This window comes from Somniosus microcephalus, chromosome 7, assembly GCF_052327205.1.
Source record: "Somniosus microcephalus isolate GS21.2 chromosome 7, FLI_Smic_1.0, whole genome shotgun sequence".
Lineage (NCBI taxonomy): Eukaryota > Metazoa > Chordata > Chondrichthyes > Squaliformes > Somniosidae > Somniosus > Somniosus microcephalus.
In genome coordinates, this window is record NC_140993.1 from 64,853,402 (window position 1) to 64,866,297 (window position 12,896).

The 12,896-nt window shown below is 44.3% G+C and overlaps 1 protein-coding gene across 1 annotated transcript in view; it reads right to left on the reverse strand.

Annotated features, from left to right (window-relative positions):
• elp6 (elongator acetyltransferase complex subunit 6) overlaps positions 1 to 12,896 on the reverse strand; it is a 54,776-nt gene that overhangs the window by 28,768 nt on the left and 13,112 nt on the right. Inside the window, exon 2 of the mRNA XM_085992518.1 lies at positions 9,636 to 9,714. Coding sequence (XP_085848644.1) covers positions 9,636 to 9,714 — 79 coding nt within the window. The remainder of the gene's footprint in view (positions 1 to 9,635; positions 9,715 to 12,896) is intronic.

Genomic DNA, 12,896 nt, shown 5'->3' on the forward strand with positions numbered 1-12,896 from the left:
CCACAGCTAACTACCATGTAGTATTTGTAGTAGATGTAGAAGTTCTTTTCCGAATGGCCTCCTTCTGTGCCGTAAACATCTATGATATGTAGACGGGTGTCTGTAAAATCAGAAAATGATTCTCCAACAGCGAGAAAGGTTACAGAAGTTAAGATTGTACAGCTGTACTTGCCAGATACAAGAGTGTCACTAGGCGTACAAGTTTTCCTGAGATGAAGGGAAGCGACATCTAAGCCAGCTAATCCATATATAGCTTCCAGCACAGAAGGTGAATTTATCCAGGTGCAGAGGATTCAGGAGGAATGGACAACACCTTTACAGACAGAGATTCATCAGTCTGACGTCTCAATCATTTTTTTTATTCGTTTATGGGATGTGGGCGTCGCTGGCAACGCCAGCATTTATTTCCCATTCCTAGTTGCCCTCGAGAAGGTGGTGGTGACCCGCCTTCTTGAACCGCTGCAGTCGTGTGGTGAAGGTGCTCCCACAGTGCTGTTAGGCAGGGAGTTCCAGGATTTTGACCCAGCGATGATAATGGACCGGCAATATACTTCTAAGTCAGGATGGTGTGTGACTTGGAGGGGAAATTGGAGGTGGTGGTGTTCCCTTGCGCCTGCTGCCCTTGTCCTTCTAGGTGGAAGAGGTCACGGATTTGGGAGGTGCTGCCGAAGAAGCCTTGGCGAGTTGCTGCAGTGCATCTTGTAGACGGTACATACTGCAGCCATGGTACATCAGTGGTGGAGGGAGTGAATGTATAAGGTGGTGGATGGGGTGCCAATCAAGCGGGCTGTTTTGTCCTGGATGGTGTCGAGCTTCTTGAGTGTTGTTGGAACTGCACTCATCCAGGCAAGGGGAGAGTATTCCATCACACTCCTTGTAGATGGTTAAAAGGCTTTGGGGAGTCAGGAGGTGAGACACTCGCCGCAGAATACCTAACCTCTGACCTGCTCTTGTTGCCACAGTATTTATGTGGCTGGTCCAGTTAAGTTTCTGGTCAATGGTGACCCCCAAGATGTTGATGGTGGGGGATTCAGCGATGGTGACGCCATTGAATGTCAAGGGGCAGTGGTTAGACTCTTGCTTGTTGGAGATAGTCATTGCCTGGCACTTGTGTGGCAAGAATGTTACCTGCCACTTATCAGCCCAAGCCTGAACGTCGTCCAGGTCTTGTTGCATGCAGGAATGGACTGCCTCATTATCTGCGGAGCTGTGAATGGCGCTGAACACTGTGCAGTCATCAGCGAACATCCCCATTTCTGACCTTATGTTGGAGGGAAGGTCATTGATGAAGCAGCTGAAGATGGTTGAGCCTAGGACACTGCCCTGAGGAACTCCTGCAGCGATGTCCTGGGGCTGTGATGATTGCCCTTCAACCACCACAACCATCTTCCTTTGTGCTAGGTATGAATCCAGCCAGTGGAGAGTTTTCCCCCCATTCCCAATGACTTCAGTTTTAGTAGGGCTCCTTGACGCCACACTCATTCAAATGCTGCCTTGATGTCAAGGGCAGTCACTCTCACCTCACCTCTGGAATTCAGCTCCTTTGTCCATGTTTGGACAAAGGCTGTAATGAGGTCAGGAGCCGAGTGGAATCATAGAATGGTTACAGGACAGGAGGTCATTCGGCCCGTGCCGGCTCTCTGCAAGAGCACTTCAGCTAATCCCACTCCCCCGCCCTTTCCCCGTAGCCCTGCAAATTTTTTCCTTCACGTACTTACTCACTGAGTAAAAAGGTTTCTCCTCATGTCGCCTTTGGTTTTTTTGCCAATCACCTTAAATCTCAGCCCTTCCGCCAATGGGAACAGTTTCGCTCCATCTACTTTGTCTAGACCCGTCATGATTTTGAACACTTCTATCAAATCTCCTCTCATCCGTCTCTAATCTAAGGAGAACAACCCCAGTTTCTCCAGTCTATCCACGTAACTGAAATCCCTCATCCCTGGAACCATTCTCATGAATCTTTTCTGCACCCGCTCTAAGGCCTTCACATCCTTCCTAAAGTGCGGTGTCCAGAATTGGACACAATAGTCCAGTTGTGGCCGAACCAGTGTTTTATAAAGGTTCATCATAACTTCCTTGTTTTTGTACTCAATGCCTCTATTTATGAAGCCCAGGATCCCTTATGCTTTTTTAACCACTTTCTCAACCTGCCCTGCTACCTTCAACGATATACTCCCAGGTCTCTCTGTTCATGCACCCCCTGTAGGTTTGTACCCTTTAGTTCATATTGCCTCTCCTCATTCTTCCTACCAAAATGTATCACTTTGCACTTTTCTGCATTAAATGTCATCTGCCATGTTGCCACCCACTCCACCAGCCTGTCTATGTCTTCTTGAAGTCTATCACTATCCTCCTCACTGTTCACTATACTTCCAACTTTTGTGCCATCTGCAAATTTTGAAATCATGCCCTGTACACCCAAGTCCAAGTCATTATTAATCTATATATATAAAGCAGTGGTTCTGGTACCGACCCCTGGGGAACACCACTGTATTACCTTCTTCCAGTCTGAAAAACAACCATTCACCACTACTCTCTGTTTCCTGTCACTTAGCTAATTTCGTATCTATGCTGCAACTGTCCCTATTATTTCATATAGATTGGGATAAGTAGATTATCACGTCAGAAAGGTAGTGAATTTCTTGAGTGTGTCCGGGATAGTTTTCTGAAACAGTATGTCCTAGAACCAACAAGGGGGCAAGCCATATTAGATTTCGTAATGAGCCTGATTTAGTTAACAGCTTAACGGCGCATGAAAATTTATCTAATAGCGATCTTACATAACATGATCGAGTTCAACGTAGTGTTTGAAAGGGAGAAAGGTGAAACAGCTACAGGCGGGTACTAAGATTCTAGATTTAAGTAAGGCCGACTTCAATGGGATGAGACAGAGACTGTCTACAGTAAACTGGGCAGAGGTGTTAATGGGTAAAATGACAGATCATCAGTGGGAGGTGTTCAAAAAATAACTTAATGTGATACAGAACCAGTTTATACCTGAGCGGCAAGAGCTCTACTTGCCAAAAAAAACCAGCCATGGACGACTAAAGAGGTGAGGGGCAACATAAAACTAAAGGGACGGGCATACAAAAATGCAAAAACTGGCACAGATCCTGGCAAGTGGGAAAGATACAAAGAACAGCAAAGGGTGAAAAAACATAGTAAGAGCTACAAAAAGGGATATCAAAATCAAAAAAAAAATTACAATATTAGGAAAAAGAGGGTGGTCAGGAGCAACGTTGACCCCTTGAAAACTGAGATCGGTGATATTGTCAATGATAAAGAAATGGCGGACATGTTGAATAATGACTTTGCGTCAACATTTACAGTAGAGGAAGAGGATAGCATGCTGGACATCACAAGGAAACTAATACTGAATCAGGGTAAGGGACTCAACATAATTAACATAAGCAAAATAATAGTAATGAAGAAAATAATGGCACTAAAGAGTGACAAATCCCCAGGGCAAGATGGTTTCCATCCCAGAGTTTCAAGGAAGTAGGTGAGCACAATGCAGATGCCTTAACTATAATCTTCCAAAGTTCTCTTGATTCAGGAACCGTTCCTTTAGATTGGAAAACTGCACATGTCATTCCGCTATTTAAGAATGGCGAGAGAGGGAAACCAGGGAATTGTAGACCAGTTAGCCCAACATCTGTTGTCGGGAAATTACTAGAGTCTATAATTAAGGATAGGGTGACTGAACACCTCGAAGATTTTCAGTCAGCATGGATTTGTAAAGGGTAGGTCATGCCTGATGAACCTGATTGAATTTTTTGAAGAGGTGACTGAAGTAACGGACAGGGGAATGACAGTGGATGTTATTTATATGGACTTCCAGAAGGCATTTGATAAAGTCCCTAATAAGAGACTGTTAACTAAAGTTAAAACCCATGGAACTGAAGGCAAATTATTCACCTGGTTAGGAAATTGGCTGAGCAGCAGGAGACAGAGAGTAGGGATAATGGGCAGATACTCTAAATGGCAGGATGTGACTGGTGGTGTCGCGCAGGGGCCTCAACTATTCACTGTAATTATTATCGACTTAGATGATGGGATAGAAAGCCACATATTCGAAGTTGCCAATGACATAAAATAGGCGGAAGTCACACCCCCATCCACATCAATGGGGCGGAGGTGGAAAGGGTGGCCAGCTTTAAGTTCCTCGGAGTCCACATCACGGAAGACCTCTCCTGGTCCCTCAGCACCTCCTCTCTGGTGAAGAAGGCCCAGCAGCGCCTAGATTTCTTGAGGAGGCTGAAGGGATGTAATCTGTCACCCCTGATCCTCTCTAACTTCTACCGCTGCACTATAGAGAGCATCCTGACAAACTGTATCACGGTATGGTACGGCAGCTGCAGCTCCCATGACCGGAAAGCCCTGCAGCGGGTAGTCAAAACTGTCCAACGCATTACCGGCACCCGGCTACCGACCATAGAACATATATATCAGAAACGCTGCCTACGGAGGGCACAGTCCATCATCAAAGACCCTACCCACCCCAGCCACAGTCTGTTCGCCCTCCTACCATCTGGAAGACGCTACAGATGCATTCGCACCCGTACGACCAGATTTAGGAACAGCTTCTTTCCCAGGGCTGTCATCCTACTGAACTCCACAAATAAACACTAAAGCCTGCACATCTGCCGATGCACTTTATTATGGTCATATTTATGCTAATATATATGTACAAATGTATGTTGAAATGTTTAAGTGTCCTAATCCAAATTGTACACTCTCGGGAGCCGCAAGCCTACATTTCGTTGTACTGCACTTGTGCACTAACAATGACAATAAAAGTTGATTTGATTTGATAGGCGGCAGTGTAGGCCTTGTGGATGAAAGCATAAAATTACAAAAGGATATTGATCGATTAAGTGAATGGGCAAAACTGTGGCAAATGGATTTCAATGTAGATAAATGTGAGGTCATCCACTTTGGACCTAAAATGAAAGAACATGGAACTTTTTAAATGATGAAAAGCTAAAAACAGTGGAGATCCAAAGAGACTTGGGCGTCCAGGTACATAGATCATTAAAATAAGAACCTAAGAAATAGGAGCAGGAGTAGGCCATTCGGCCCTTCGAGTCTGCTCCGCCATTCAATGAGATCATGGCTGATCTTCTGCCTCAACTCCATTCACCAGCCCTATCGCCATATCCCTTGATGCCCTTACTAGTCAGAAATCTATCGACTTCTGTTTTGAATATACCCAATGACTGAGCCGCCACAGCCCTCTGGGGTAGAGAATTCCAAAGATTCACCACCGTCTGTGTGAAGAAATGTATTCTCATCTCAGTCCTGAATGGCCTACCCTTTATCCTGAGGCTGTGGCCCCTGGTTCTAGACTCCCCAGCCAAGGGAAACATTCTCCCAGCATCCACCCTATCAAGTAATAATTTTGTATGCTTCAATGAGATCCCCTTTCATTCTTCTGAATTCAAGAGAATACAGGCCTAGTTTACTCAATCTCTTCTCATACGACAGTCCCACCATCCCAGGAATCAATCTCGTGAACCTTCGTTGCACTCCCTCTATGGCAAATATATCCTTCCTTAGGTAAAGAGACCAAAATTGTACACAGTACTCCAGGTGTGGTCTCACCAAGGCCCTATATAATTGGAGTAAGACTTCTTTACTCCTGTACTCAAATCCTCTTGTAATACATAGAAGATAGGAGCAGGAGTAGGCCATTCGGCCCCTCAAGCCTGCTCTAAAGGCAGGATACCATTTGCCTTCCTAATGGCTTGCTGCACCTGCACATTCACTTTCAGTGACTCATGTACAAGGACACCCAGGTCCCTTTGAGCATCTGCATTCCCCAATCTTTCACCATTTAGGAAATACTCTGCCTTTCCGTTTTTCTACCAAAGTGGATAACTTCACATTTATCCACATTATATTCCATCTGCCATGTTCTCGCCCCCTCACTGTGCCTGTCGAGATCCCCTTGAAGCCTCTTCACATCCTCTTCACAACTGACACTGCCACCTAGCTTTGTATCATCAGCAAATTTGGAAATGTTACATTCAGTCCCCTCATCCAAATCATTGATATAGATTGCGAATAGTTGGGGTCCATGCACCGATCCTTGCGGTACCCCACTAGTCACAGCCTGCCATCCTGAAAAAGACCCGTTAATCCCTACTCTTTGTTTTCTGTGTGTTAACCAATTCTCAATCCATGCTAGTATATTACCCCCAATTCCATGTGCCCAAATTTTGTTCGCCAACCGCTTTTGTGGGACCTTATCGAAGGCCTTCTGAAAATCCAGATACACCACATCTACCGTATCCCCTTTGACTACTCCACTAGTTACATCCTCAAAGAACTCCAATAGGTTTGTCAAACAGGATTTCCCTTTCATAAATCCATGTTGACTCTGCCCAATCTTACTATTAGTTTAAGTGCCCAGTTATTGCATCCTTTATAATAGGTTCCAGCATTTTCCCAACTACTGATGTGAGGCTAACAGGTCTGTAGTTCCCCATTTTCTCTCTTCCTCCTTTCTTAAATAGCGGGGTTACATTTGCTATCCTCCAATCTGCAGGAACCGTTCCAGAATCTACAGATTTTTGGAAGATGACAACCAATGCGTTCACTATCCCAATGGCCACTTCTTTCAAAACCCTAAGATGTTGGTCATCCGGTCCTTGGGATTTATCGACTTTTGGTCCCAATAATTTTGCTAGCACTGTTTTTTTTTACTAAATAATAATTTCTTTAAGTTCCTCATTCTCGCCACACCCTTGGTTTTCTCGTATTTCTGGGAGGTTTTTTGTGTCTTCCTCCATGAAGACAGAAACAAAGTATTTATTTAATTTCTCGGCCATTTCCTCATTCCCCATTATAAATTCTCCCGTCTCTGACTGTAAAGGACCTACATTTACCTTCACCAGTCTTTTCCTTTTCACATACCTATAGAAGCTTTTACAATCATTCAACTTTTTTTTCTAATATTTTTCAGCACTTTGACCCTCTTTACTGTTGGCCTTTGTTTCTGCTCTCTACAAGTTTTGCTGACTACTTTTCTAACTTGCACTTCCAGCTTTGTTTCTCTCCGTTCTGGGCCCACACTCAGGTCATGAACAGGTACAGAAAATAATCAAAAAGGCTAATGGAATGCTGGCCTTTACATCTAGAGGACTAGAATGCAAGGAGGTAGAAGTCATGCTTCAGCTATACAAAGCCCTGGTTAGACCACACCTGGAGTACTGTGAGCAGTTCTGGGCACCACACTTTAGGAAGGATATATTAGCCTTGAAGGGAGTGTAGCATAGCTTTACCAGAAATATATCCAGACTCCAAGGGTTAAAATACAAGGAGAGATTATACAAACTAGGGTTGCATTGCCGAGAATTTAGACGGTTAAGGGGTGATTTGATCAAAGTTCAAGATATTAAGGGGAACAAATAAGGTAGAGAGAGAGAAACTATTTCCACTGATTGGGGATTCTAGGACTAGGGGGCATAGTCTAAAAATTAGAGCCAGACCTTTCAGGAGTGAAATTAGAAAACACTTCTACACACAAAGGGAGTTAGAAGTTTGGAACTCTCTTCTACAAACGGCAATTGATGCTAGATCAATTGTTAATTTTGAATCTGAGATTGATAGATTTTTGTTATACAAAGGTATTAACAGATATTGGGCGAAGGTGAGTATATGGAGTTAGATTGCAGATCAGCCATGATCTCAATGAATGGCAGAACAGACTCAAGGAGCTAAATGGCCTACTCATGTTCCAATGCATATAGAGTAATCTATTCATTACACTGGCTATCTAATGCTGTTAACTTGTCAACTATCGAAGGAGCCTAATAAAATTATATCTCAACTGTAAGTTTATCAGCAGTTAACAGCTGAATTCCTGTGACATAACTGAACTGCCTTTGTAACCTCTTACTTATTTCATTACTAACCCAATGAGTTGAGGTGAGAGTGACTGCCCTTGACATCAAGGCAACATTTGACCGAGTGTGGCATGAAGGAGCCCTACTAAAATTGAAGTCAATGGGAATCAGGGGGAAAACGCCACTGGCTGGAGTCATACCTAGCACAAAGGAAGATGGTTGTAGTGGTTGAAGGTCAATCATCACAGCCCCAGGACATCACTGCAGGAGTTCCTCAGGGTAGTGTCCTAGGCCCAACGATCTTGAGCTGCTTCATCAATGACCTTCCCTCCATCATAAGGCCAGAAGTGGGGATGTACGCTGATGACTGCAGTGTTCAGAGCCATTCACAATTCCTCAGATAATGAAGCAGTCCATGACCGCATGCAACAAGACCTGGACGACATTCAGGCTTGGGTTGATAAATGGCAGGTAACATTCGCACCACAGAAGTGCCAGGCAATGACTATCTCCAAACAAGCGAGAGTCTAACCATCACCCCTTAACATTCTATGGCATTACCATTGCTGAATCCCCCACTATCAACATTCTGGGGGTCACCATTAACCAGAAACTTAACTGGACTAGCCACATAAATACTGCGGCAACAAAAGCAGGTCAGAGGCTAGGTATTCTGCGGCAAGTGACTCACCTCCTGACTCCCCAAAGCCTTTCCACCATCTACAAGGTACAAGTAAGGAGTGTGATAGAATAGTCTCCACTTACTTGGATGAGTGCAGCTCGAACAACACTCGAAGAAGCTCGACACCATCCAGGACAAAGCAGTCCGCTTGATTGGCACCCCATCCACCACCTTAAACATTCACTCCCTCCACCACCGGTAAACCGTGGCTGCAGTGTGTACCATCTACAAGATGCACTGCAGCAACTCGCCAAGGCTTCTTCGGAAACGCCATCAAACCCACGACCTCTACCACCTAGAAGGACAAGGGCAGCAGGCGCATGGGAACACCACCACCTCCAAGTTCCCCTCCAAGTCACACACCATCCTGACTTAGAAGTATATTGCCGATCCTTCATCGTCGCTGGGTCAAAATCCTGGAACTCCCTAACAGCACTGTGGGAGTACCTTCACCACATGGACTGCAGCGGTTCAAGAAGGCAGCTCACCACCACCTTCTCAAGGGGTGGGCAATAAATGCTGGCCTTGCCAGCAACACCGACATGCCAGAAACAAATTTTTTAAAATCTACTAATTAGTTGTATACTCAAAATTTAAGCTTAAGTGCTACGAACTATGATCCTGAAGGTTAATAAATTGTTAGTTCATGACTGTTTGACCGTTGATAATTGGGAAGAAAGGGTTAATTTACTCAGCAGCGTGTGTGGATCCTAATGGGAGGTTGGTAGCGTAAATACTAATATAATCCAAATTGGTTGATCCAAGAGAGTTTAGCAAGCCAAATGTGGGCATTATTCACTCCTGGGCATAAACTGTGTGGTGAACTCCAGATGGTTCCTTGACAAGGAGTCAAAGTGAAGGGTTAACAAATTATTTAAAGCCCTGATGAATATTCTGGTCAGACTGGCCCCTAAAAGTTATAGACCTCTTTTCCCACTTAACCTCTGATACCGCTCCACAGCCCAGTTTGTCAAACATCTATCCATCGCAACACAACACAACACAGGCTTGTGGCATCAAAAACTGCATGGCCTGAAACAAGTTAGTACTGCAGGTTAAACGAGCAGCTCAATGCTGCCCTCAAAGAAAGCAACACCACTCACCTTTGAGGTAAAAAGAAAGGAAGTGATGTACGAGGAAACTGCCATCTGTCTGCTTGTCACATAGAAGCACACCTTTTCCCTGTTTTGAAAAGAAAAAAAGAAAATATTGTCGAGGGCAAGACCTTTGCTCATTTATTTTCTTCCTTTGCACAGTCTCCCTGCAATATTTCACCATTGCAGGGGAGTTGATCCCAAAGTGTCACTAACAAAGTGAGCGGGGGAGTTAGGAGACGTTTCTTGATGTAAAGTTGTTAAATATATGGAGTGCTTTTCCACATAGTAACACAAGGAACAGGAAGGAGTAAGCCATTCAGTACCTCAGGCATGCTCCCGGAGGTGTGTGTAAAGTAGGTGACTATACTTAATACAATAATGAGGAGACAGCTTGGAAGATTCAACTTAGGTCTTTACTTCATACCAACAGGCAGGAACTGAGGGGAGATCAGTACCCACAGTACTATTTATACCCCTATGGCCAGGAGTGGTACTACGGTATCACTACGCCCTACAAAGTAGTGCTGCCCTGGCCATAGGTTTAAAGTAACATACATATTACATACACAACAGTGTGGTGCCCAAAACGGAACACCGTACTCCAGGTGGGGTCTGATCGAGGCCTTGTATAACTGAAGCACAATTTCCTCCCCTTTGTATTCCAGTCCCCTTGAGATAAAGGCCAATATTCCATTAAACTTTATGTTCTTGTCCACTGGCTTTAATGATTTATGCAGCTGGACTCCCGAATCTCTCTGCTCACGTGAAGTAGTTGAGGCAGAGACCATTGCATCTTTTAAGGGAAGAGTGGATAATTATTTGTAGTAGAGGAAGATACAAAGCTATGGGATGAGAGCAGGTTGGCAGGATTCATTTTGGATTGCTGTAGCAAAAGCAGTCACAGACATAATGGGTGGAATGGCCTCCTCCTGTGCTGTACACGTCTATTGTTCTATCCCCAGTGTGGCTTACTGTCAGCCCTACGAGGATGCCGATTTTCAGCCAAGCCTTCTGATGGGTCAGCCAGATTATCCCATGAATAACTTGAAAGGATGAACAAGCTGGGTCTCTTTTCTCTTGAAAAGAGAAGGCTGAGGGGTGACCTAATGGATGTCTTTAAAATTATGAAAGGTTTTGATAGAGTGGATACAGAGAGAATGTTTCCACTTGTGGGGGAAGAGCATAACTAGAGGCCATCAATATGAGATAGTCACCAAGAAATCCAATAGGGAATTCAGAAGAAACTTCTTTACCCAGAGTGGTTGAGGCGAATAGTATAGATGCTTTTAAGGGGAGGCTCGATAAGCATGAGGGAGAAGGGATTAGAGGGTTATGCTGAGAGAGTTAGATGAGGAACATAAGAACATAAGAAGTAGGAGCAGGAGTAGGCTATACGGCCCCTCGGGCCTGCTCCGCCATTCAATAGGATCATGGCTGATCCGAACCTAGACTCACATCCACTTCCCTGCCCTCTCCCCGTAACCCCTATTTCCCTTATCTGCTAGGAAACTGTCTATCTCCGTTTTAAATCTATTTAATGTTGCAGCTTCCACAGCTCTCTGGGGTAGCAAATTCCATAGATTTACTACCCTCTGAGTGAAGAAGTTTCTCCTTATCTCAGTTTTGAAAGAGCAGCCCCTTATTCTAAGATTATGCCCCCTAGTTCTAGTCTCACCCATCAGTGGAAACATCCTCACCGCATCCACCCGATCAAGACCCCTCACAATCTTATATGTTTCAATAAGATCGCCTCTCATTCTTCTGAACTCCAATGAGTAGAGGCCTAACCTACTCAACCTTTCCTCAAACGTCAACCCCCTCATCTCCGGAATCAACCGAGTGAACCTTCTCTGAACCGCCTCGAGAGCAAGTATATCTTTTCTTAAATATGGAAACCAAAACTGCACGCAGTATTCCAGGTGTGGCCTCACCAATACCCTATACAACTGTAGCAAGACTTCCCTGTTTTTACACTTCATCCCCCTTGCAATAAAAGCCAAGATTCCATTGGCCTTCCTGATCACCTGCTGCACCTGCATACTAACTTTTTGTGTTTCATGCACCAGGACCCCCAGATCCCTTTGTGCTGTAGCACTTTGCAGTTTCTCTCCATTTAGATAATAACTTGCTCTTTGATTTTTTCTGCCAAAGTGCATAACCTCACACTTTCCAATATTATATTCCATCTGCCAAATCTCTGCCCACTCACTTAGCCTGTCTATGTCCTTTCGCAGGTTTTTTATGTCCTCCTCACTCATTGCTTTCCCTCCCATCTTTGTATCATCGGCAAACTTGGATATGTTGCACTCGGTCCCTTCCTCCAAATCGTTAATATAGATTGTAAAGAGTTGGGGTCCCAGCACTGACCCCTGCGGAACACCACTAGTTACTGATTGCCAGCCCGAGAACGAACCATTTATCCTAACTCTTTGTTTTCTGTTAGATAGCCAATCTTCCACTCATGCCAGTATAATACCCCCAATCCCATGATTTTTTATCTTGATCAGTAATCTTTTGTGTGGCACCTTGTCAAATGCCTTTTGGAAGTCCAAATACACTACATCCACTGGTTCCCCTTTATCCACCCTGTATGTTACGTCCTCAAAGAATTCGAGCAAATTTGTCAAACATGACTTCCCCTTCACAAAACCATGCTGACTCTGTCCTATTAAATTATGTTTATCCAAATGCTCTGTTACTGTTTCCTTAATAATGGACTCCAACATTTTACCAACCACAGATGTTAGGCTAACTGGTCTATTGTTTCCAGCTTTTTGTCTACTTCCCTTCTTAAATAAGGGTGTTACATTAGCAGTTTTCCAATCTGCCGGGACCTTTCCTGAGTCCAGGGAGTTTTGGAAAATAATCACCAATGCATCCACAATCCCTACCGCTACTTCTCTCAAGACCCTAGGATGTAGGCCATCAGGTCCGGGGGATTTATCCGCCTTAAGTCCCATTATTTTACCGAATACCACCTCCTTAGTGATTTTAATCGTGTTTAGCTCCTCCGCCCCCCCCATTGCCTCCTGTTTGTCCAGTGTTGGGATATTTTTAGTGTCCTCTACTGTAAAGACTGATACAAAATATTTGTTCAGCATCTTTGCCATCTCCATGTTCCCCACCACTAGTTTCCCAGTCTCATCCTCTAAGGGACCAACGTTCACTTTAGCCACCCTTTTTCTTTTTATATAGCTGTGGAAACTCTTGCTATCTGTTTTTATATTTTTTGCTAATTTACTTTCATAATCTATCTTCCCTTTCTTA